This window comes from Rana temporaria, chromosome 7 (assembly GCF_905171775.1).
Source record: "Rana temporaria chromosome 7, aRanTem1.1, whole genome shotgun sequence".
In the NCBI taxonomy this organism is placed as follows: Eukaryota; Metazoa; Chordata; class Amphibia; order Anura; family Ranidae; genus Rana; species Rana temporaria.
Window position 1 is genome coordinate 176,944,963 of NC_053495.1, and position 23,440 is coordinate 176,968,402.

Genomic DNA, 23,440 nt, shown 5'->3' on the forward strand with positions numbered 1-23,440 from the left:
AAATCCTCAGGATAACAGTCGTTTGGTTGGTTAGCAAGGGCAGGTGAGAAAATTCATCTTTCTTCAAAAGCTAGTCCTTGCACTAAAGTCTTGATTTTCTTGTCTGTCTTCTTTTTTGTTCCTTTTCCATTGTCATTACTGCAATCATTGCAATTGTTATCATTGTTTCTTCTGTCTTGAAATTATTGCTATACCCCATAGTGCTTTACAGACCCTGGTTCTTTTGGTATGCCAGAACCAACATGTTCCCCTTTGAATAACTTCAGGCTAGGCACATAATGGTTAATCTAATGCCACGTACACACGATCGGATTTTCCGTCAGAAAAACCTTGGATGATTTTTCCAACGGAATTCTGCTCAAGCTTGGCTTGCATACACACGGTCACACAAAAGTTCTCTGAACTTTCGAGCGTCAAGAACGCGGTGACGTACAACAGTACGACGAGTCGAGAAAATTAAGTTCATTGTTTCCGAGCATGCGTCGGAATTTTGCGCGTCGGAATTGCTACAGACGATTGGAATTTCCGATTGGATTTTTTTCCGGAAAATTTGAGAACCAGCTCTCAAATTTTTGTTGGCGGAAATTCCTACAGGTAAAGTCTGATAGAGCCTACACACGGTCGGAATTTCCGACCAAAAGTTCACATCATACTTTACTTGTCGGAAATTCCGACCGTGTGTACGGGACATATCTTTGCTGGAGAGATTCAGGATAACAGTTCAATATGAACAACGTCCTTTCCCTAATACTGGCCAGAATAATGTATTGGCCCAGGTATACCTCCAGGAGGTGAGAGTCCATGGCGACATTGTCCATGACTTGGATGTCTTCCCGAAAACCCCAGTTTCTTCAGTAGCGCCACAACTGCGCTTACAGGTGATGCTGGAATTCACTGGACCCACTGCAACCTACCTTTCTGGACCTCAGCCTCTCCCTTTTTATAGCACAGGTGGGCTGGCCAGGACCAAAAGCTGGGAACTAAGCAAGAAACACTTAACCCTTTCCCCTGTCTGGGCCAGGTGCTGGCTCACATACTTCAACCTGCCTACACACCTAAAGACTTATAGTTTTTGCAGAACCGTTAGTAACAGCAGTTCCTGTTGCAGGCTGACACTGTCTTACAATTAACAACAGCAACAGCAACAGCATTTTCAGCCTGTTATGCAGTTGGCTGTTGGGCTGTCTAATAGACCGATAGGTGGCCCAACATTCTTAACTTGTCAGTCTATTTTGTGTTATGCTGCCTGTCTAATACCGAAGCAGAAATAAAAAAAAGTGAATACCTCCGAAATATGGTGATGTTCCTTTAGGGTCCAACCATCAGGTTGGGGGCAGGTGGGTGCTGTCTAACCATATTCCTTAACTGCAGGGGGGAAAAAGTGAGTTCCCCAACATGGCTGTGCTGTCTGGCAATATTGTCTGGATCACAAGTCCAGCAGGGCAAATATAGCGAAAACTATTAGTAGGTAAATCAGTTTACATATATGTGTTTCCATTAGAGATTTATGCCCTGTACACACGACTGGGATTCCCAACGGCAAAAGGTCCGTCGGAAATCCCGAGAGGAAAACCGAGAACCTGTTCTCTACTTTTTCCCCCGTACACACCTTCGGTTTTTCCATTGGGAAAACTCCGATGAGAGCTTTTCCTCGGGAATCACGACTGTGTGTATTCTCCATCGGTCTTTTTCCCCACAGGAAAACTGCCAAAAACGACCATTTTCCACCAGGAAAACGTCCGCCTGGAATCCTGACGGGGAAAAAGAGAGCTGGTTCTCTTTTTTTGCTGAGATTCCTGGCCAAAAGCTCTCCTCTCCATCGGAAAACACGGTCGTGTGTACAGGGCATTAGAGTTTTCTCTGAGGTTCAGGTCTTATATTTGCTCCCTAATTTTCTGCATGAGCTAGATAATATTGTCTGGCATTTACAATATTTTCTTATCCTAACTGACTATAAGTATGTTCTGTATTCTTTATTTTTTACTCAGTTCTAACTGGCAGTAAATTTTGTTTTAGGAACACAAGAACAAAAATATTCCTTAACTATTAATCTCAGATATGAAGTTTGGAAGAAATGTGGCAAGAACATTTAAGGATTATTACCAGCTGAATGGTGAAACATCAGGATTTTCTAGACCACAAGCAAGGTATGCAATACATAATGTTTTATTGACAGATGTTAAAAGACGTTTGTACATTTATAGTGGGCCGCATTCATGGGGTAATAATTAGCCTTTCCATATTGGATGCACCGGCATGTATACGTGTGTAAACAAATCAATTACAGGGGTCAGTACACCCAAAACTGATCTTGTGGACTTATGGATTGAGAGAGACAAACTTAAGAAACCCAAAAAAAGAAACCCTGCAAGACAAAGGCATAAGGAGCATCGCATACTAGCTCATTATGAAATACTTACCTTAAAGCGGAGTTCTTGGGGGGGGAGTGGGGGCTTCAGGAGGAGTGGGACTTCCTGTCCCACTTCCTCCTTCTGCCCAGGGACCACTAAGGCGATACGTCATATCGCCTTTTAGTGGCCCCTTCCTGTAGGCGATCACCTGGGACACGTGACAAGTCCCAGGCGATCGCCTGCCTGTTCGCGCATGTGCAGTGGGTGCCCGGCCGTGTGCTCACAGTTGCAGTGGAGATGCCGACGGTGAAGGGGGGGACCGGAACGAAGCTCCCAGTGGCACGTCGCTGGACCGAGGAACAGGTAAGTGTATGTTTATTAAAAGCCAGCAGCTACACTTTTTGTAGCTGCTGACTTTTAATAAACATAAAAAAAAGCCTGGAACACCCCTTTATAATGAAGCTGTTGCAGCAGTCCCCGCACACCGCTGTCACGGTCGACATCTCTTCCGGAGCTTCTTCCGGGTTCACAGGCTCCAGCACTGTGATTGGATGGAGCCGCGATGACGTCACTCACATGCCGTTCATGGCACAGGGTCAGAAGGAATGGCACCCATGGGCCGTTCCTTCAGAGTGCATGCGCCAGTGATGTCACTGGCTGCATGCACTGGAAATATCTCCTAAACAGTACAGGTTTAGGAGATATTTTCAATACCTATAGACCTTATTATAGGCTTACCTATAGGTAAAAGTTTGCAAAGAAAGTTTACTTCCTTTTAAAGTGGTTGTAAACCCTTAAAACACAATTTTTGCTACAGGTAAGTCTATAATAAGGTTTACATGTAGCTACCCTGGATATTTCCTAAACCTGAATGGAGATATCCCCTGTATTTGCATGTGCCGACATAATTGGCACATGCGCACTGAAGCAATGGCACGTACGTGCCGTTGCTTCGGTGAGTGTGCCGTTACCAGCGGCTCCCGCACGCACTCGTCATCGTGGCTCCGGCCAATCACAGTGCCGAAGCCGCAATACCCGGAAGTAACTCCAGGACGACATGTCACCAGCCGGTGCTGTGTACGGGCACCGCAGCGGGGGCTTCCATACCAGGTGAGTATTAGGCATACTAGTTCATTATGCCTTTGTCTTGCAGGTCCTTGTTTTTTTTGTTTTTTTTTCCTACCTGGGTTTACAACCACTTTAAGCCTAGTATACACTATTCCTTTTTTTCCGTTCAACCTAGCGAGTTGAGACCTTGTAACACTAACAATTCAGATGACACTGGAGAGGGAAAATGGCTAATTGGAAGTTCTCTAACATCCACCAGCTCTGTGATGTCGTCATGGAGGAGAGGAAGAGGACTCCAGTGGCAACCTGTGAAGCTCTGGTGAACTCCATACCCAAGAGGGTTAAGGCAGTGCTGGAAAATAATGGTGGCCACACAAAATATTGACACTTTGGGCCCAATTTGGACATTTTCACTTAGGGGTGTACTCACTTTTGTTGCCAGCGGTTGAGTTAATTTGAGGGGACAGCAAATTTACAATGTTATACAAGCTGTACACTCACTACTTTACATTGTAGCAAAGTGTCATTTCTTCAGTGTTGTCACATGAAAAGATATAATAAAATATTTACAAAAATGTGAGGGGTGTACTCACTTTTGTGAGATACTGTATATTATTCTAGCACATTTTTTTGCAAGAAGAGTTTACAGGAGTTTTGTATTGCTGCTTCTATGGACAACTTGTTAGGAAATAAAACCTGAAATGGAGACGCTGATCGGTGAGGCGTGCAGCGGATGAACAGTCAGTATGGAACTACAGTAATGAATACAGACAGTGAATAGAATATCCTGTGCGCCTCACACATACCGCCCAAGCCGCCCCGTTCACTGATAGAGGGCACAACGCTCTGTCTGACCCTATTACCTACACTAAGTCTTATTTGTGGCCAGCTGTGCAAGCTGTGTGTGTGTTTTTTTTCTGGCATTTCAGCAGGAATTATTACTGACTAGAAATCTAAGGTGAAACTTGTGAACATAGAAGAGTTCATGAATAGGTTATTGGAGTTATAGAGGTCTCTGAAATTACACGGCACCTCACCAATTGTAATGTCCGTTTATAGGCTAAGTTATTGGAGTCAGGCAGATAATGAGACCTCAGCTTGTATTTGGAGCTCATGGTGGGGTAGTTCGGCAATACGTAATAGGAGAATGGGCCACTGAAATAAAGGAGATGACAACATAGCAAATCTATGGGTAGAACAGGTCAATTTACAGCAGCAAACAATAACAAACCCATACCAAAGGTCAGTAAGTGGCATCCTACAGCAATACCTTATGTATATAATTAATGTGCAAAGGGTGGAAAAAAACTTTGTAACCAATCAAATGTCAGTTTACTTGGATGAAATCAGTGAAAGATTAAATCTAGATGGTCACTTTGAGTTGCTACTTTAATGCAGAATACTTTGGTTTTATTTTCCTTGATTTCCTAATAAGTGGTTGTAACTTTAGATTCATAAATCATTTGCATCCCCTCTGTTATGTGAAGATATTAACCCATTTGCACCTAAGGGTAAAACAAATCTTAAGGCTCGATTCACACTGAAAAAAATGCGTTTTTTAATGCATTTTGCAGAAATGCAGGGAATTTTCTATGGAACACGTTCACATCAATGCATTTTTGTGCCTCTGCGTTCTTGGAAAAGTCTTGGACTTTTTTTCCCGCAAAATGCAGCATTTTGCATGTAAGGCTGAATTCACACCTATGCATTTTTAGTGCTTTTTGCATTCTTTGCAGATTTGCACTACAGTCCATTTAGCATGGTTTCATATGTAGTACAAATTTGCAAAAAGCACTAAAAATGCACAGGTGTGAATCAAGCCTAATAGACTTCAATGGACCTGCATCCAGAACGCAAGTATCAGGTTTTTACAGAAATTTTGCAGCGATTTGCATTTTTTTACACTGTATATAACTGGTTGCTAAGGAGGGGGCCGGAAAGCCGTCCACCACATCCTTAACAACCGATGAGTCATCAGCTGCAGCGCCGAAAGAAGTTCTCTTCATCCATCCACATGCCCAGCGGTTGAATGCTAGCTTAGCTAAATTGCTAGCACTTCAACTGCTGCCTTTTCAGTTGGTAGATTCTGCCCCTTCCATGAGTTTGTGGAATGTGCGGTACCTCAGTGGCAAGTTCCCAAACGCCACTTTTTCTCACGGAAGGCGATTCCGGCTCTCTACCGCCATGTGGAAGGCAATGTCCATGCCTCGCTGGACAGAGCGGTAAGTGGTAAGGTGCATATTACAGCTGACTCATGGTCCAGCAGGCATGGACAGGGACGTTACCTATCTTTCATGGCGCATTGGGTGACTCTGCTGGCAGCTGGGAAGGACGCAGGACAAGGTACAGTAGTGTTGGAGGTTGTTCCGCCATGCGGTGCTTGAGCTGGTGTGCTTGGGGGACAGGAGCCACACTGGGGCAGAGGTTCTGTCAGCTCTGCAGGGGCAGGCTCAGAGGTGGTTGACGCCACACCAGCTTAAGCCAGGAATGGTGGTTAGCGACAATGGCACCAACCTCCTCTCCGCCCTGCGACAGGGACAACTGACCCATGTGCCCTGTTTTGCTCATGTTCTTAATTTGGTGGTGCAGTGGTCCTTGGGCAGGTACCCGGGCTTACAGGATGTCCTGAAGCAGGACAGGAAAGTCTGTGTGCATTTCCGACGGTCATATAATGCCAGTGCTCGGCTGGCAGACCTTCAAAGGGAATACAACCTGCCCAAGAACCGCCTAATCTGTGACCATCAGGTGGCACTCTATGTTGGCCATGCTGCAGCGGCTGCACACGCAGCAGAGGGCCATCAATGAGTATCTGTGCCAATATGGCAGCAGAACTGGGTCAGGGGAGCTTGTTTTTTTTTCCACACCAGTGGGCCATGATCAGGGATGCATGCACTGTCCTGTCACCATTTGAGGAGGCCACGAGGATGGTGAGCAGTGACAGTGCATGCATCAGTGAGATTGTCCCTCTTATTCACATGTTGGAGCACACGCTACGTGGAATAATGGACATGGCCCTTGAGGCAGAACAGAGGGAGGAAGAGGAGGACTTCCTTACCTCTCAAGGCCCCCTTTATCCAGACAGTGTTCCTGCTTGCCCACCTATCACACAGGAAGAGGAGGAGGAGGATTGTGTCAGCATGGAGGTGGACCCTAGCACTCAGCATCAGCAGCAGTCTTCAAGGGATCAATTACAGTCCCAAGGAACCCATGGACTTGTACGTGGCTGGGATGAGGTGGCTGCGGATCATGTCGTCCTCAGTGACCCAGAGGACTCCGCACCGAATGCCTCAGCAAACCTACGTTGTATGGCCTCCCTGATCCTGTAAAGCCTGCAGGAGGATCTTCGTATTCGTGCTATCAAGGAGAGGGATCATTACTGGCTGGCAACTCTCCTTGATCTACGTTACAAGAATAAGGTTGCGTACCTTATCTTGCCGGCGCAGAGGGAGCAGAAGATGAAACATCTTCGGGAGGCCTTGCAGAAAGGTCTGTGCAATGCGTTCCCAGAGACTGGGGGGTTACAAAATCCAGGTCCTGGACAACGTGTTGCTGAGACTTCGGTCAGTCACAGAAGGAGCGGTGGAGAAAGTGGCCGTCTGACTAATGCGTTCAGACAATTTTTTAGTCCGCAGCCCCAAGGTATGACCGGTTCCAGCAACCATCGCCAGCGTCTGTTTTACATGGTGCGGGAATACCTAGGGGCAAGATCAGACTTGGACACCTTTCCCACCGAAAATCCTCTGGCTGACTGGGTCTTGAGGATGGATCACTGGCCAGAGCTTGCACAGTACGCAATTGAGCTACTGGCATGTCCTGCATCCAGCGTTTTTTCAGAACGCACATTTAGTGCTGCTGGAGACTTTGTAACCGATCACAGGGTGCGCTTCTCCACCGACTCGGTCGATCGACTGACCTTCATAAAAATGAATCAGGCTTGGATCACCACCAGCTACCAAGCACCTGATGCTGATGTAACTGAATATTTTTTTTTGAAATGTCAGATCCCTTCAAGACTGTCTATGCTGATGCTGAGTGACAATCCTGTTATGCTGAGTGACTATCCCTTTCCTCCTCAATGATCATGCTGATAGCTTGTAAGAACATTTTTGGTTCTGAGCACCACCACCAGTGGCTAAGGCCCAATTTTTCTGCCCCTGTTTAACAGGGGCGTGTAATTACAATTTTTGATGCAATACTTTGCAGCGGGCTCATTCCTGCGCTCCAACTAGAGTATCTGTGAGGGGTTGCAGTGTTGTGGCACCAGCACCAGTGCCTAAGACCCAAATTGTTTTTTCTGCCCCTGTTTAACAGGGGCGTGTAATTACAATTTTTGATGGAATACTTTGCAGCGGGCTCATTCCTGCACTCCAACTAGAGTATCTGTGAGGGGTTGCAGTGTTGTGGCACCAGCACCACCTTCAAACATCCAACTTACAAACGACTCCTACTTGCAAACGGAAGGAGAAGACAGGAAGTGAGAGGAAATCTACCCCTAGGAAGGGAAATTCTCTTCTGTAAGAGGTGTCTCCTGTCCAGTGATGCTTTATCACCAATCCTTGTTTCACTAAAAAAAACAAATTTTCAAAAAAATCATTTGTCATTGGGACAGAAAGTGAATTGCAATCTTCTGAACAGATGCACACAGACAGCAAAACAAATGTTTACAGGGGTGGTAACTCTTCTCTATGTTTTCAGAAAAGCTTAAAAATAGATTTTATGGCTGGAGCTACACTTTAAAAAAAGTACCAGTTCAAAATTACAAACAGATTCTATTTAACAACAAACCTACAGTGCCTGTCTTGTTTGCACCGCATGTACAATGCTGTTCAAAGTATATAGGGCCAAAGGGGCTTGTAATGACCTGGGGGGAGTGCGGGGAAACCCATGCTATTTTTATCAATGATTTTCATCCATATTGCAGGGACCAGACATTACATTAAAGCCGCAAGCAGTTTAAATGACTTTTTTCTTATAGTAATCTAATTTTGTGCAGGGACTGTTCTAAACACGTGCCACCTCACATGCATACTATAGACACCCAGCAGGTAGGATATTTTTTTCACTTTAAGCATCATTAAAATTACTGCTCCAGAAAAAACATCCGTTTTAAAAAAAAAATTCCATTTATACATGTTCTCTGGGGCAAGACCCGGGTTCTCAAACCCATTTTCCGACAATAACTTGCATATTAGGCTTTAAAATGAGCAGTTTTGAATTTCGAACGTTCGAGTCCCATTGACGTCAATGGGGTTCTAAATGTTCATGCGAACGTTATGCCTGTTCGAAGGATCTGGTGCGAACCGAACGGGGGGGGTGTTCGGCTCATCCCTACTGGTGAGTGAGGCACAGTCAGGAGGACTGGGGAGGCATGCCAGAGAGGACTGGGAGCTTGCAGTCTTAGATGGGTGCAGAACTAAATCATGGACTGTGGTGGAAGGGCCAGTGGAAAGAGGCAGCTGCAGCCAGGAGGGCTGGCAGGGCCTGAAGATGGGTTACTGGGCTCAGTAGCAGCGTATAGGACAGCTAGCACCAGAGGCTTTCTATTTGCTACACTATAGGGGCCCGCGTTCCCTGCCTGCAAAGGGCAGTTGCTAAAGGCCTGGCTTAACCAGTGTCAGGCCTAACCACTTTGTGCTAGCTGTGCCTGAAGATTAGTGAGAGGAAGAGATGTGCTAGAGGAGAAAGGAGTGAAGATTAGAGACAAAGTGATGTGCAGGAGGAGAAATGGAGAGTATATACTGGACTAATTATAGTTGTCTACCATTTGTACTGGGCATCGGATATTTCCTTTACTCCATCCAAGTTCAATCCCCTCAATAAAACAAAAAAAAAACAAAGCATTTGGACTGTTCTATGTCTCTGAGTGTTTGAGAGGTAAATGCCGGTGTTGTGCCAAGAAAGATCCCCTGTCGGATAATGCCCACCCTGTACTGCGCAGGTGCAGCGCTTGTGCAGTACGGAGCACAGCGGACCCGCCGAAAATCTCGGAACTTGAACAGCTGACCATACACGGTGCCTGCACAATCAATACAACATTGTGTCACATGCTCCTGCACGCTTCGGGGGGGGGGGGGTTAATCGTTGAACATAGCAAGTATTATTACATACATGTATTATTGAGAAGTGTGTAATGCCTACAGAAGAAGCCGTATTTTACAATGATGGCATGAACTGATAAGGGCGGTTAGTTCAATGTAGGTGGGCGGCTTTGCAGGGGCTATGTAACTACATAACACAAGCAATTTTAATACTTTGCACAGTAAATATTTATTATGCTTATATCGCCCCTTGCTATGTTCAATGAATAACCCGCTCCTTGCAGAGTTGCACGAGCATCGGAAGCGCGCCACACAATGTCGTATTGATTGCACAGGCCCCGTGTACAGCTGATGAATATTGTCAGCTGTCAAAATACTTTGGAGATTTTCGGCGGCTCCGTTGTTCTACCTGTTGCACATGTGCTATGCCTGCGCAGTCCAGGGCGGGCATTATCCGACAGGGGGCCCTTCTCGTCAGAACACCGGGCTGGGCAGGGTGACAGACAACCCAAAATTTCAGCTACGGGGGTATCGCTACTCCTGTTAAACAACGACTACCGGGGTGCTGCCTGTTGCTTACATCAATGTTCCTAGCGGTGCCACTGCTGCCCTTACACCCACAATTGATGAAGTAAGAGGGACATGTGTGGCATAGACTTTCATTGCAATTTGTGCTGGGCTGTCTCACAATAAATAATCAGCACAAAGCCTGCCTTAATATATCTCCATTACAGGATAAGTGTGGACACAAATGATGGCTCCCAATATACAGTTCACAGCAATAGAAGTATAGAAACAATACAAAGCTATGGATGATCCGGTAATCATTAACAATTGTGCTTTTCCACTGAATGCCGTTGGTTCCTTAGCAGATTTTCACAGTCATTCAATCATATTTGCTATCTACAAGCTATTATTTCCTGGCTTTTTGTACACGGGAATATGTGCATTAGATGTGAAAAGCCTGTTTTGCCATCCCTCTAATAACATGCAGGGTGCACAGTATGGGAACTTTCTCTCCTCGCCGACTTGCTAATTATCCTGATAATTCTGCTTAACACTAGGGTCGCTCTGCTTGCAACTGCAGAAAACCAATTACAGGAAGGTCAGGCCTTGTCTGTCGTCGCACAGAAATACATGTTTATGAACTAGATTCTATTATGCCAGCAATATGGTGCTGACACATCTCTTAGCATTGCGTATCAATAAGTGGAACACAAGACTATCTGGCACGAGTCTGTGCAGTTTATGAAAGAGTCAGAAAAGCCTCCACCGCCAAAATCATTACCTTCCTCTACTGACTGTGGTGATTGAGAGTCTTTTAAAGAACTCGCCGGGTTCGTATTTTTTTTGGGAACTCTGGCAGGGAAATCTCTGCATCTGGTTTGCCGGCTCCGCCCACCTGCCATAGCCATGTATGTCCCTGTTCTCTGCTTATTCTATAGAGAAAGCAGCAGCAGTAGAGGTGAGTCTCCTTTGTTGCAGCAGTTAAAGTATAGCAAAAGGCAAAACTTTTTTTTAGTTGTGGATAAAGTGGGGAGGGATTAGAACCCCTGACAGGTTTGGCACTGGTTGGCACTGGCAGGTGGCACTGGTTGGCACTGGCAGGTGGCACTGATTGGCACTGGCAGGTTTTACCCCGAGCTGATATAGTGTTACTGTGTGAAACTGACATATGTAACTGAATGCAGAGAGAGGCCAGCTGTCAAAATTCAGCGGTGATGTCGAGGGTGGGCGGGACCCAGCAGCTAGCAAACACCAGCCAATGATTGTGCTGCTTAAGAAAGGGGGCAGGTTCACATACACGTAGCGGCCCGCCCAGATCCCATCCCATTGGCTTGTGTTTTATAGCTGCTGGGTCCCGCCCACCTTGGGTCCTGCCCTTTACCTCTCTCTCTGCATTCAATTACATATGTCAGTTTCACACACTCAGCGGATCTGGCCAGTGCTACTCTGCCAATGGAGTGTGGGGAAGGGAGGAGGAACACTTGTGGGTCGACGGGGTGCGGTCACTTTGCATAGTTTGCATAGTAATCGGCCAATGCCAATTTCTTGAAAAAAGGCCAAATATCGACCGATATATTGGTTGACCTCTAATTCCTACTCTTTCCATTATCATTGAAAGTGAAAGTAAAAGAAATTCCCAAATTTTGGTTTGTCCCCAGAAAAATAACAGAAGGGAAATCATCCAATGGGGATGCTTATTTTGGTGACCTTGGGGTACCCAAGGAATTACATTTTCAGGGATTTCTGCTCACGTCCTGTTTGTCTATGGGACAGGAAGTGAAGGGAAATCTTCACAATGGGACACTTTTAAAAATAAATCTGACAGGGGTTATAACCCTCCCTTACTCTTTGTTTTGCTTATAGTTCTACTTAAGCTAGCATAGGCTCCCCAGAATGACATCTGCATGGAGTTTGTATTCCCTGTATCTGTGTTGGTTTCCTCCCATCATCCAGATATATAGCGGTCCATCATTTGCATTACTTTCAAACTAAGCTGTAAGGAACGCAGAATGAAGGTTACTAATAGGATCAAGCATTGGTGCAAAAGCAATGCTCCGTTTTTGCTTTGCTATTTCATAATTTTTCAATAAAGCTTTTGTACTATGGCTTACACTCCTGACGACAGCAAACGTATGACGAAACACGTAGGGAAGTGCCTAACGTGACGTCACAGCATACAGCGGCAGCCAGCAAGAAGGAACTTCTTGCTGACATTTTGCTATCTGCAGCTTTTATGATATTGAAATGCCTGTCATTTTCTTCTCAAATGTGAGTGAATTATTTTATGTTTTTAATAAACTTTTTAAATTAACATACTACGCTATGATTTTTTATGTTCTGTATGCCCCCATGTATTGAGAATGAAGTTGAGAGGCCAAAGATTGTCTTTTTAATCGTAGATTTATTTGGGGTTTATCCCCTAAAGTGCTTCTGGATTTTCATTTGTTTGAAAGCCAATCATCTCCCATAAGCAGCCACCTTTACCTTTACTACTACTGGATGTTTAGGGGGGTTTTCCTTTCTCTTTTGGAGCCATTCTGGAACTGTGTTTTTTGGCTTGTGTTCATGGGAAGTAAATGTTTTGCACATTTGTGGACTTTTCTTTATTTCCTTATACACCATCACTCTTGCATTGATTTTTTTTTAATTATAAGCAGCCACCTTTACCTTTACTACTACTGGATGTTTAGGGGGGTTTTCCTTTCTCTTTTGGAGCCATTCTGGAACTGTGTTTTTTGGCTTGTGTTCATGGGAAGTAAATGTTTTGCACATTTGTGGACTTTTCTTTATTTCCTTATACACCATCACTCTTGCATTGATTTTTTTTTAAAGAATTGGATTTATAGTTATTTATTTTGTATTACATTTTCATGTATTTATGACAAGGTTCTTGTATTGGTTTGTTGAGTTAATTGGATCACACTGTACTTATTTCAGGTGAATCAGCAGACCATTGGCCTGCAGGAAGTTCTTCTAATATTCTTACCATGTAATTATATTGCACTGGCACCATTGCTGTGGTTATTATTGTGGTCACTGGCACCATTGCTGGGGGTTATTATTGGGGTCACTGGCAGCATTACTGGGGTTATTATTGGGGACACTGGCATCATTGCTAGGGGTTATTATTGGGGTCACTAGCAGCATTGCTGGGGTTATTATTGGAGTCACCGGAACAATCGATGGGGTTATTTTTGTGGTCACTGGCACTATTGCTGGGGTTATTATTGTGGTCACTGGCACAATTGCTGGGGGCTATGATTGTGGTCACTGGCAGCATTACTGGGGTTATCATTGTGGTCACTGGCACTGTTGTTGGGGTTTTTATTGGGGTCGTTGGTATCATTGTTGGGGGATATTATTCTAACTTTCTCTTCAATGTGTATTGCAAAGAAATGCAGCAGGACCAACATTTTCAGGCATTGAGGTGCATTACTCTGACCTATCCAGAGGGCCGCACGATAGCAGCACATTTTCATGCAGTGAGGTGCCTTACGTCGAATTAGGCAGCCCTTTCAAAATGAATAAAGTCCTGTATAATATGGACCACTGCTCTAGTACAGAGAAAGGATGGGCTGAAGAAACTCAAAGTTTTAAGGGTGGCATGTCCTGGAACGAACATTAGCAGCTCTCCCTGTAGCAAGGAAATGCAATAAAGTGTTAATTTGTCATATTTCATGATGTTAGCAGCTTCTCATTATAAAACATTATTCTGCTTTTCCATTAGACCCAAGGTCTTCTTTAAGCAACCTCTCTGCAGCATGCTTTGCCTTAATAATCAAAATGTTTCTTTAATTTGAAAACTTTCAGTAACTGTTGTGCCCGTATAAGAGTTCAGTGCGGCTGCAGGGCACGGTGTGTTTTCATGACACAGGGTAGCAGGCTATGTTTTGATGATAAAACATGCATACAAAGAGCCCCAGTAGATGAGAGTCATCACTATTCGGTGCCCACGCACTGTACGCGCTCCTCTGTACTGTACCCCCCGCTGCTTGTCATTGGGAAAGCGGAATTAGCTGTGTACCGGCAGGCAGAAGAAGAACATGGGCTAAATAATTCTGTTAATTCTGTATTTCCCAGCTCTAATCCTCTGCAGAACACATCTGATTCCAAGACGGGCTTCCTATAATTGCAATTGCATCTGTTCAAATAGCTATAGGACAAAATAGGCTTGGCCAGAAGTATAGTTTATGTTACTGATGCAAATCATTTAATATATATAGTCCTGAATTATTTAACTCTTTTTCACTCTGTTATTGGTGGGTTTGTATTTATAGTTAAAGCTAAATTAGGTTGAAACACATATACTGTACAGCATATGAAATGTTTTACCTGCCAAAAGAATAAAGTGGAAGACAAGCCTAATGCCTTGTACACACGATTGGAATTTCCGATGAAAAAAAGTCAGACGCAATTTTTTCATCTGATATTGTGACCGTGTGTCGGCCCCATCAGACTTTTTTCCCGTCGGAGTTTAGAAATAGAACATGTTTTATTTTTTTCCCGATTTAAAAAATCCTATCAGAAATTCCGATCGTCTGTGTGGTAGACATGTGCATTCGTTTTCGTCCGAATGCATTTTCGTCCGAATTTCAGGTATTTTCGTTATCGTTTTAACAAACGAAAACGAATGCACAGAATGCGAAAACCGAAATATCCGACATAAACAAATGCTTTATTTTCGTTTTCGCCGGTCAAATGTGCCTAATCTTAACTCTATTAGTCCAAGATTATTCTACATAGCGAGAAAAGATTCAACATTATAGAGAGAAAAGATTTGACATTATAGAGAGAAAAGATCGCTGCTGGAATTGGGTGGGGGAAGTACAATAAAAATAATGATGATGATGAATGTTATTTGCTGATTGTAACCAAAGAGGAGGAGCAGTAAAATAGCTAGAACTAACTTGACATTTCAACAACGAAGATTCGACAAAGCATCGAAAAACATTGAATCTGTCATTGAAGGCTTATGGTGTCTGTTGATAGTTCTAAGAAGATTTGACGGAGCAGCTAAACTGTACGATGCCGCAATTGTACATTTCCGGTCAAATGCTTGGCCCATAGGCTATAGAAAAATTCTATTGTTGCTTGACTAGTAATATTAATTAATAAATATAATTATTACTAGTGTCATACATTAGAATTCTTCTATAGCTTGTAGGCGAAACATTCGACTGGAAAATTATGATTGCAGCATCGTACACTTTCGCTGATCCGTCGAATCTTCTTTGAACATTGGACAGACAGTCAGACACCTTGGGCCAGATCCTCAGCCAGCGGTGCAAATTTAGTTTGTCCTAACTTATGTGATTTAAGTTACGTTGCCCTAAGTTGGTGTCGTAAGTGCCGTATCCACAGCGCATTTGCGTCTAAATGTGCGCCAGCGTAACTTAAATTCAGAGGCGTAAGGCGGGGTTTTTGCAAGTGGGAAGGAAGTGGGCGTGCTTCATTGTAATGAGCCGTGACCCCATGCAAATGAGGCGCCGGCCCTACTGCGCATGCGCGCACGAATCGGGACCTCACTGGGCATGTGCAGAACTTATCTCGGCGCAATCAGTGAGATAGGTAAAAGGCCAAGTGTACTTAGTTTGAGGATCGCCCTGTGTCTAAAAAGCACCACACACACACACTTCCCTTGCTAAAGTATATCCCATTGTTCCCCTTCCATGAGCAATTTGCTTCTGCTCTGTTTGTTTGTGTGTTGGTAAGTTGTGTTTGTGAGAAAAGTGTTTGAGGAGTTGGAGAGTCTAGTTGTTGTTTGTGTTTGAGAAGTGTATTTATTTAATTTGTTTGTTATTGTTTTTGCTGATTGTTTTTTGGTGTTTGTTTTTTGGTGTTTGTTTTTTGGTGTTTGTTTTTTGTTTGTTTGTTGGTGCGTGTTTCTTTTTGAATTACTATTAGCTGTGTCCTTGTGTGTTTAGATTTTCTTGATTTTTTTGTGGTATAGATTTTTGTCAGGTTTTTGGGTGTGTATTGTCGATTGTTTGTCGGGTGTGTTTGTTGTTGCTGGGTGGTGTATGAGATGCCCCCTAAACGCAGGAAGCTTAATTTCACCCTGGGAGAGAAGCAAATTCTTGCTCGGGGCATTGTGAAATATGGGCGATTTCTGCATGGCCCTGAGAGCCAGAACACCACCCCGGCCAGGAGGAGGCAGCTTCTTAAAAAGATAACGGACCAGATCAATGCGGCGGGGGGGGGGAGACTAGGACCCCCGCTGGCATACAGAAAAAAATAAACGATCTGAGAAGCGTCGTCCGGACTAAGATGGCAAGGATCGACGCCCATACCAGGGGCACTGGAGGAGGGGGACCCTGCCCAGTCAGACTGACGGAGGAGGAATGGGCAGTGGCCCAGTGTTTCCACCCACAGCAGGTGGTGGGCCTGCCTGGCTATACGTCAGATGTTCCTAGGAGGACAGGTATGTTTTTTGGTTTATTCTCTGTTGATTAGCATGTGTGGGTGGGGGAAGGGAAGATGTGCCAAGTGTGTGGTTCCACAAACATGTGATTGTTTTGTGTCCTCCACAGATGGCCAGGAGGTTACACGCCAGGAGGTTCCACGCCAGGAGCTTGGAGGCCAGGAGGTTCCACGCCAGGAGGTTGGAGGCCAGGAGGTTGCAGGCCCATCGGGCCAGGCTGCAGCACCACCCCCAAGACAGGCAGATGATGAGTCCCAAGAAGGGCAGGATTCCCCAGGGGAGGGGATTGGCCAAACCTACACTCATGAGGAGGTTGAGGGGGAGGAGGTTGAGGTTGAGTGGGAGGAGGATGATGAGGGGGAGGAGGAGGAAAATATGCAGATTGGCCGGGAAGTCCTCCTGGCCACTGATATGATGACCTTTGAGTCTTCCCCTGAGACTACCCCTGAGGCTGGCACCAGTCAGGCCACCATCAGGGGTAGCCCCTCCCACTTCTCCCCCAACAGGCCTCCAGTCACCAGGGTCACTCTCTCCCCTCCTCCAGGCCCGCAAGACTCAGCGGCAGCCAGGGGGACAACCCAGGAGACCGTGGCTGTGGGCGAGCGTCTGTCGGCCAGTGTGGTGAAGGACAATGCCCGGCAGACCCGCATTCTTGGAAAAATTCTGGAAAAACTGACGCAGATGGAGCACAGCCATGGTGAAATGATGGAGGCACTCGGTGATGTGGCCACCAACTCAACGGCGGTCATAACATGTTTGAATGACATACAGACCGCCACAACGCGCGTGGCCCATGAGCTGAGTGCCCTGACCCAGGCTGTGCAGGACAATACAAGGTCTGGCCAGGCCAATGCGGCTGCCCTCACTGCCTGTCTCACTCGCATTGCAGGGGCCATGGAGGGCAGGCCAGCAGGGGCGGCTCCTCCTTCCCCAGCTCAACCCCCCCAGGAGGCTCCTCCTTCCCCAGCTCAACCCCCCCAGGAGGCTCCTCCTTCCCCAGCTCAACCCCCCCAGGAGGCTCCTCCTTCCCCAGCTCAACCCCCCCAGGAGGCTCCTCCTTCCCCAGCTCAACACCCCCCCAATGGACATCCTCCGCGACGGCGTGGCCGTGGCCGTGGCCGTGGCCGTGGCCGTGCCCCTGCTCGTGCCCGTGCCCCTGCCCGTGCCCCTGCCCAGCCAAGGCGTAGCAATCGCCGCCGCTAAAAAATTTGCTGGGATACTTGTTTTTTTTTGTTTATGCATTTTTTTTTTTTTTTAATTTTGTCTTCTGTACTTATGATTTGGTTTATGTGTGTGAATGATGTGTGAATGTGGGGGGGTGGCATTCCTAAGAAATTAAGGTTGTCACCCTCAGTTTTGGTGGAGAAGGGATCCCCAGGACCAGGGAGAAGGGCAATCCCAGGTTCCTGAATGGTGTATGAATGCACAGTGACATAATTGGAGCCGTGGCGTGGCGTTACTGCTCCCAAGTCCCAAGGGGGGGGGGGGACTTGGATCTAATCCAATTCGATGTGCATGTGATGTGTCTGTGCAAGGAACCACAGTGGTGTGCATTCATGCATTATCATTGTGACTTTATTGATGTGCATTTACAGTGAAAAAATACATACTTATTGTGACATTAATCATGTGCATTTACAGTGAAAAAAAACATACTTATTGTGACATTAATCATGTACATTTACTGGGAAAAAATGCCTTCTGCAAGGCGTCTCCTAGCTGTTGTGCCCTCAGCAGACCGGGTAGAGTTGGTTGGGATAGTATTGCCTGGGTCAGGGGTCAGGTCATTACATAAGTCAATATGCAGTCCCCTTCTGAGGGCAAAGTTATGGAGTATGCAACATGCCCCAATTATTTGACACACAAAGTCAGGGGAATACAGCAGGGTACCCCCAGACTTATCCAGGCATCTGAAGCGGGACTTCAGAAGCCCAAAGGTCCGTTCAACCACTCCCCGGGTTCGTATGTGCGCCTGGTTGTAGCGTTGCTCTCCTGGGGTTTGGGGGTTCCTGAATGGGGTCATTAGATGAGGTCCCAAGGCATATCCAGAGTCACCTGTAAGGGAAAAGACAGGAGGATATTAGTCATGCATGTGCCCCTTGTGATGTCAGCATCATGGGGGGGACATACCTGACACACATGTCACTCACCAATCAGCCAGCTGTCTCCATACATGTTCTGGTCAAAATCTCTTGAGATCTGTGTCTGCCGGTAAATGTAACTATCATGGCAGGATCCAGGAAATTTAGCACAGACATGCCAGATGAGGCCATGGGCATCAACGATGACTTGCACATTAATGGAATGCCAGCCTTTACGATTCCGGAACATGTGCTCAGTATCATGGGGTGGTTGTAGTGCCACATGGGTACAATCAATGGCCCCGATGGTGCGTGGAAATCTGGCAAGGTTGTAAAAGTCGGTCATTGACTTTAAACGCTGATCCTCCTGGGTGGGTTTCTGAAACTGATTTCCCATGCGCAGCAGGATTGCAGGGACCACTTGGTGCACACACCTGCTGATGGAGGATTGTGCCATCCCAGCCACGCCTCCACTTGTGCGTTGGAATGAGCCAGTGGCCAGAAAATGCAAAGTGGCCAGTACTTTGGTGAGTGGCTGCAGGGCATGGGAGCGTTGGGTTGGGCTGGTAATATCATCCTGAAGTATTGATGTTAATTCCAGGATGGCCTCACGGGTAAATCTGTAGGTGCGGTAAACTTCACAAGCAGGCATGCCAAACAAATCTTGCCGTGGGCGGTAGACCCTCTCCTGTGCCCTCATCCTCCTCCTCTGTGCCCTCCTCCTTCTTTGTGTCTCTATATCAACTAATGCAGCTAGTATCATTGCTGGTCCTGGCATTTTGGCAGAGAGATTTCAGTCCTGAACGTTTGTGTGCTGAGCTCTTCCTGAATGGTGTTGCTTCAGCAGACATTCAGACGGCATGTGTAAAATTAGGGCTGCTTTTATAATGTGTAAAATCCCACCAAAAAACTAACAGGTGCGCACAGGGCGTAATCTACGGCGCACACACTTAATTCTGTGGATCGCCCTATCTCCCTCATTTGCATCTTTGCCTATCAAATAAAGCGGCGTGCCTAGCGTAATTTGCGCACGAGAATGCGCCGGCGTAATATTTTTAGGTAGGACGGAAAAGCCCGAATTTCAGGCGCTTCTCGTTTTGAGGATCGGGCGCAAAGATACACGCCGTGTAAATTTAGAAAAATCGAGTTAAGTCGGCGTATCTCTTTTGTGGATCTGGCCCCTTAAGCCTTCAATGACAGATTCAACCTTAATTTGTTTGGATTTTCAGACAAATGAAATTTCCAACGAAAAATGAAATAAGTAAAAACGAATTTCGGGAGTAACTAAAGATGAAAATTCGAAACAAAATATTTCAGTGTGCACATGTCTACTGTGTGGAACTCCGACTGAGAAAAAAACATGCATTCTCAGAATCAATTTGACGCATGCTCAGAAGCATTGAACTTCATTTTTCCCGGCTCGTCGTAGTGTTTTACATCATCGCATTTTGGACGGTCGGAATTTGGTCTGACAGTGTGTATGCAAGACAGCTTGAACGGAATTTGGACTAAAAATTCCATCTGATTTTATCCCATCGGAAATTCAGATCGTGTGTACAGGGCAGAACTATAACTATTCTTAAAAAATGTCCCTACTGCCTCCTCCTACCTATTTTGCATACCCTTTATCTGTACATTTACCAATTTTTAAGCCACTCTGGTCCGGTTACATGATCCTGTAGCTCAGACTCCTCTGTGTCATTGAGCAACTGCTGCAAGGGAGAAGAGGGAGCACTGATAATATATATAAAACAGTTTTGTATTTTTTTTTATTTGGTAAAAATAAAAACTGCACAGGTGATCAAATACCACCAAAAGAAAGCTCTATATGTGGGAAACAATTATAAAAATAATTTGGGTACAGTGTTGTATGACCGCGCAATTGTCATTCAAAGAGTGAGAGCACTGAAAGCTAAAAATTGGTCTGGGCAGGAGGGGGGTTTAAGTGCCCAGTAAGCAAGTGGTTAATGCTTGCTGCTGGGAGAGCTATTGTTGCTGGTATTTTGTTGCAGGTGGTCCATTTTTGCTAGGACAATCTATCAAATTTATTTTCTTGTTATCATTACCAAATTCTTTACAAATTACTTTGTACCACAAACTGATACTTGGTTCTATGTTCTCTAAAAGGATCGGTACTGGGAGGTAGGTAGGAGTTGAAGCAGGGGAGGATGCTCAGAGGTGGGTAGGGGGCGGAGACAAAGGAGGAAGTCCTTGCACTTGATCTCTGAGAACAAAAGCCCTGAGTAATACTAAATGCAACAACTATGAAATCTGAACAACAGCACCACCCTTAACAGTCCTGGCCAAGATTCATTCAACATGAAGGTAGACTGATGAGGAGGGTGGGGTGGTTTTTCCTAAAGGGCAGCATACATTTCTGGAGTAGTATGACCTCTGAATATGGAAGCACAGGTACATTCCCATCCCTCACTTTCAACCATTATCAACAATATGCAAAGCCCCCTTAAATACCATGTAATGTAAACTGTATTTGTATTCCTATTATTAACTCCTGTCTTGCCAGGGGCAAATCACGGGACTAATGTGTACATTATTAAAAAATATATATATTCTGCTGCTGTTCATGTAGGGCCTGCGGGACTACATGAGTGACTGGTTGTTTCTGCTGAAAGGAAAGGTTAGGAAGCTGTGATTTAGCATGAATCGCAAGGCATTGTTGTTGCGCTGCAGACATGATGCATAATTAGAATATAGTGTTTGTGCGAAGCCTTGTAATTAAACCAGGGGGACTATACACCTTGTTGTTTTCCCTTCATTAATGTTCATTTAAACTAGTTTCACTAAAAAGTGAAGGGTCCAGGAGGCCCGTGAATAATTAGATCCAGTGGAAAGGGTCACTTTTCAGAGGCACGGTAGGGTGTAAAGCATAAACAACACAGCAGGGACAATGAATACAGCCTGTAATCCTTTCATAATGCATCTGGATAAGTAGATTTCAGGGTCCATATCAGGAAAATTGGGCCGATTTATAGAGTTCTTACATCTACATACAGTAAAATAAATGATCAGGTTACAGGGGAAGCACCATAAAGACCATCTGAACCTTTTTAGTTTATTAGGGATATGCAGTCAGGCTGTATAAAAAGTAAAAAAAAAAAGTGTATGATTTGTTTTTTTCTTTCATTTATGAATACTTAAGTATATATAAAACCGCCCTGTGATATCTGGACTGCACGCTGGAGATCTGGACCGCTGCTTTTAAACAAAGGTTTGACCCGCCCCCTGTACAATGCTCCAATTATAAGGTGACCAGATTTTTTAAATGAAATCCGGGGACATATATATATATTTTTTTTTACTAGTAATGGCGGCAATTAGCGACTCTCTGCCCCTCGCCGCCGCCACCCTCCTCACAGCCTTTCAAGTCTCACACTCCAGGCCCCCGATTACTACTGGGTGGGAGGCGGAGGAAGATCACTCCGCCAAGGAAGGCAAGGAGATAAGCAGGCAGGCGGCTGGCCGGGACTTGAGCCAAGGCAAAAGAACATGCAAGCGGAGCTGAATGGGCATTCACCCGAAACTGAAGAAATATTCCCTCCACTCCGACCAGTACGTGATTATCAGAAAGGGGCATTGATAATGGAAAAAATACACTCCCCCTAAGCTAGTATGAGCGGCAGAACGGGGGGCGTTTAATTCAGATTTTTTTTTTAATTCTGCACTGACTGTCTTTGAAATTGCCCCAGCCCCTGTTCAAATCCAATCCGAGGACAAAACCGGGGACAGACTTGGTCCGGGAACAGTGTCCTCAATCCGGGGACTGTCCCCGGAAACCGGGGATGTCTGGTCACCCTATCCAATTAGCAATGCTGCTCAGGGAGGAAGGGCTTTGCTGACTGGAACACTGTGCAGGGGGCGTTTCAGACCCCTAGCAGCCCAGACCAATGAGCACACCCTAATAAGCCACAGATGAGCTAGGATCCCACAGTCAGAGAACAGTCTGTGACTTGGTTTTTGTTATTTATTGAGCGTTAATATGTTGGATAGGGATGGGGGGGTTATGGGATGCCCAATTGACTTTAGCAAAACTTCAGAAACAACTTCAGGGCCATTTCTCCTATATACAGTCTATATACAGCTTCCAACCTCTTCCTCCAGCACACTCTTGCTTGCAGAACCCCAGTTGAATCACTACAAATGAAAGGAAGAAAACTGGATAGCCGCACTCCAAATCACTTAAAATAAGTGGTCTTTTATATTTCAACTGTACATACAGTCACTGCAACCCACAACACACAGTATGGCCGACGCGTTTCGCACTTACAATGAGTGCTTAGTCATGGCTGAATCACTGTTTGGATATCTGACTAATTCTCAGTCAGATGTTAGCAATGGCCCATTACAAGCAGGAACCAGAGGCCTCTTGTAGTCTAGCAAAAATACAGTGAATCAGCTTGCACTTCTTCTCCGTGGCTACTGATCCAAGCACCACCTCTTCAGGCACTGCCAACCCACCTGGCTGCAGCTGCCCCTTTCACTAGCTCTCCAGGCTACTTCTCCACCACAGTCCTTCAGACTGACACCCTGGCTGACTCTCAGGAATCTCAGGAAAGGGAATGAAGACTTAAGCACACCACTGTCTTCAGGGAGAACTGGCTACATGTGGCAGTCTCCCCCCTTGTAAGTCCCCAGTAGGGATGGGCCAAATGACCCCCTGTTCAGTTCGCAGCAGAACTTTACAACATTCGGAAAGTTCAGAACCCTATAACGAACCCCATTGAAGTCTATGAGACCCAAACGTGAAAAATCAAAAGTGCCCATTTTGAAGGCTTATATGCAAGTAATTGGACATACAACGGTTATGGTGTTCCGGGTGCTGCCCTGGGGAACATGAGTCAAGGACATTTTTTTGTAAAAAACATTTAAATGAGCAATGATATGCATCTGTCAAACAGGTGCGTAAAAATGTGACAGTACATGCCCAGCTCCTAAATGCAAGCTTGTCAAAGCTGC

General features: G+C 45.4%; 1 protein-coding gene across 1 annotated transcript in view; it reads left to right on the forward strand.

The window, feature by feature from the left end:
- AGBL4 (AGBL carboxypeptidase 4) overlaps positions 1 to 23,440 on the forward strand; it is a 2,019,815-nt gene that overhangs the window by 1,977,154 nt on the left and 19,221 nt on the right. Inside the window, exon 11 of the mRNA XM_040360525.1 lies at positions 2,057 to 2,147. Coding sequence (XP_040216459.1) covers positions 2,057 to 2,147 — 91 coding nt within the window. The remainder of the gene's footprint in view (positions 1 to 2,056; positions 2,148 to 23,440) is intronic.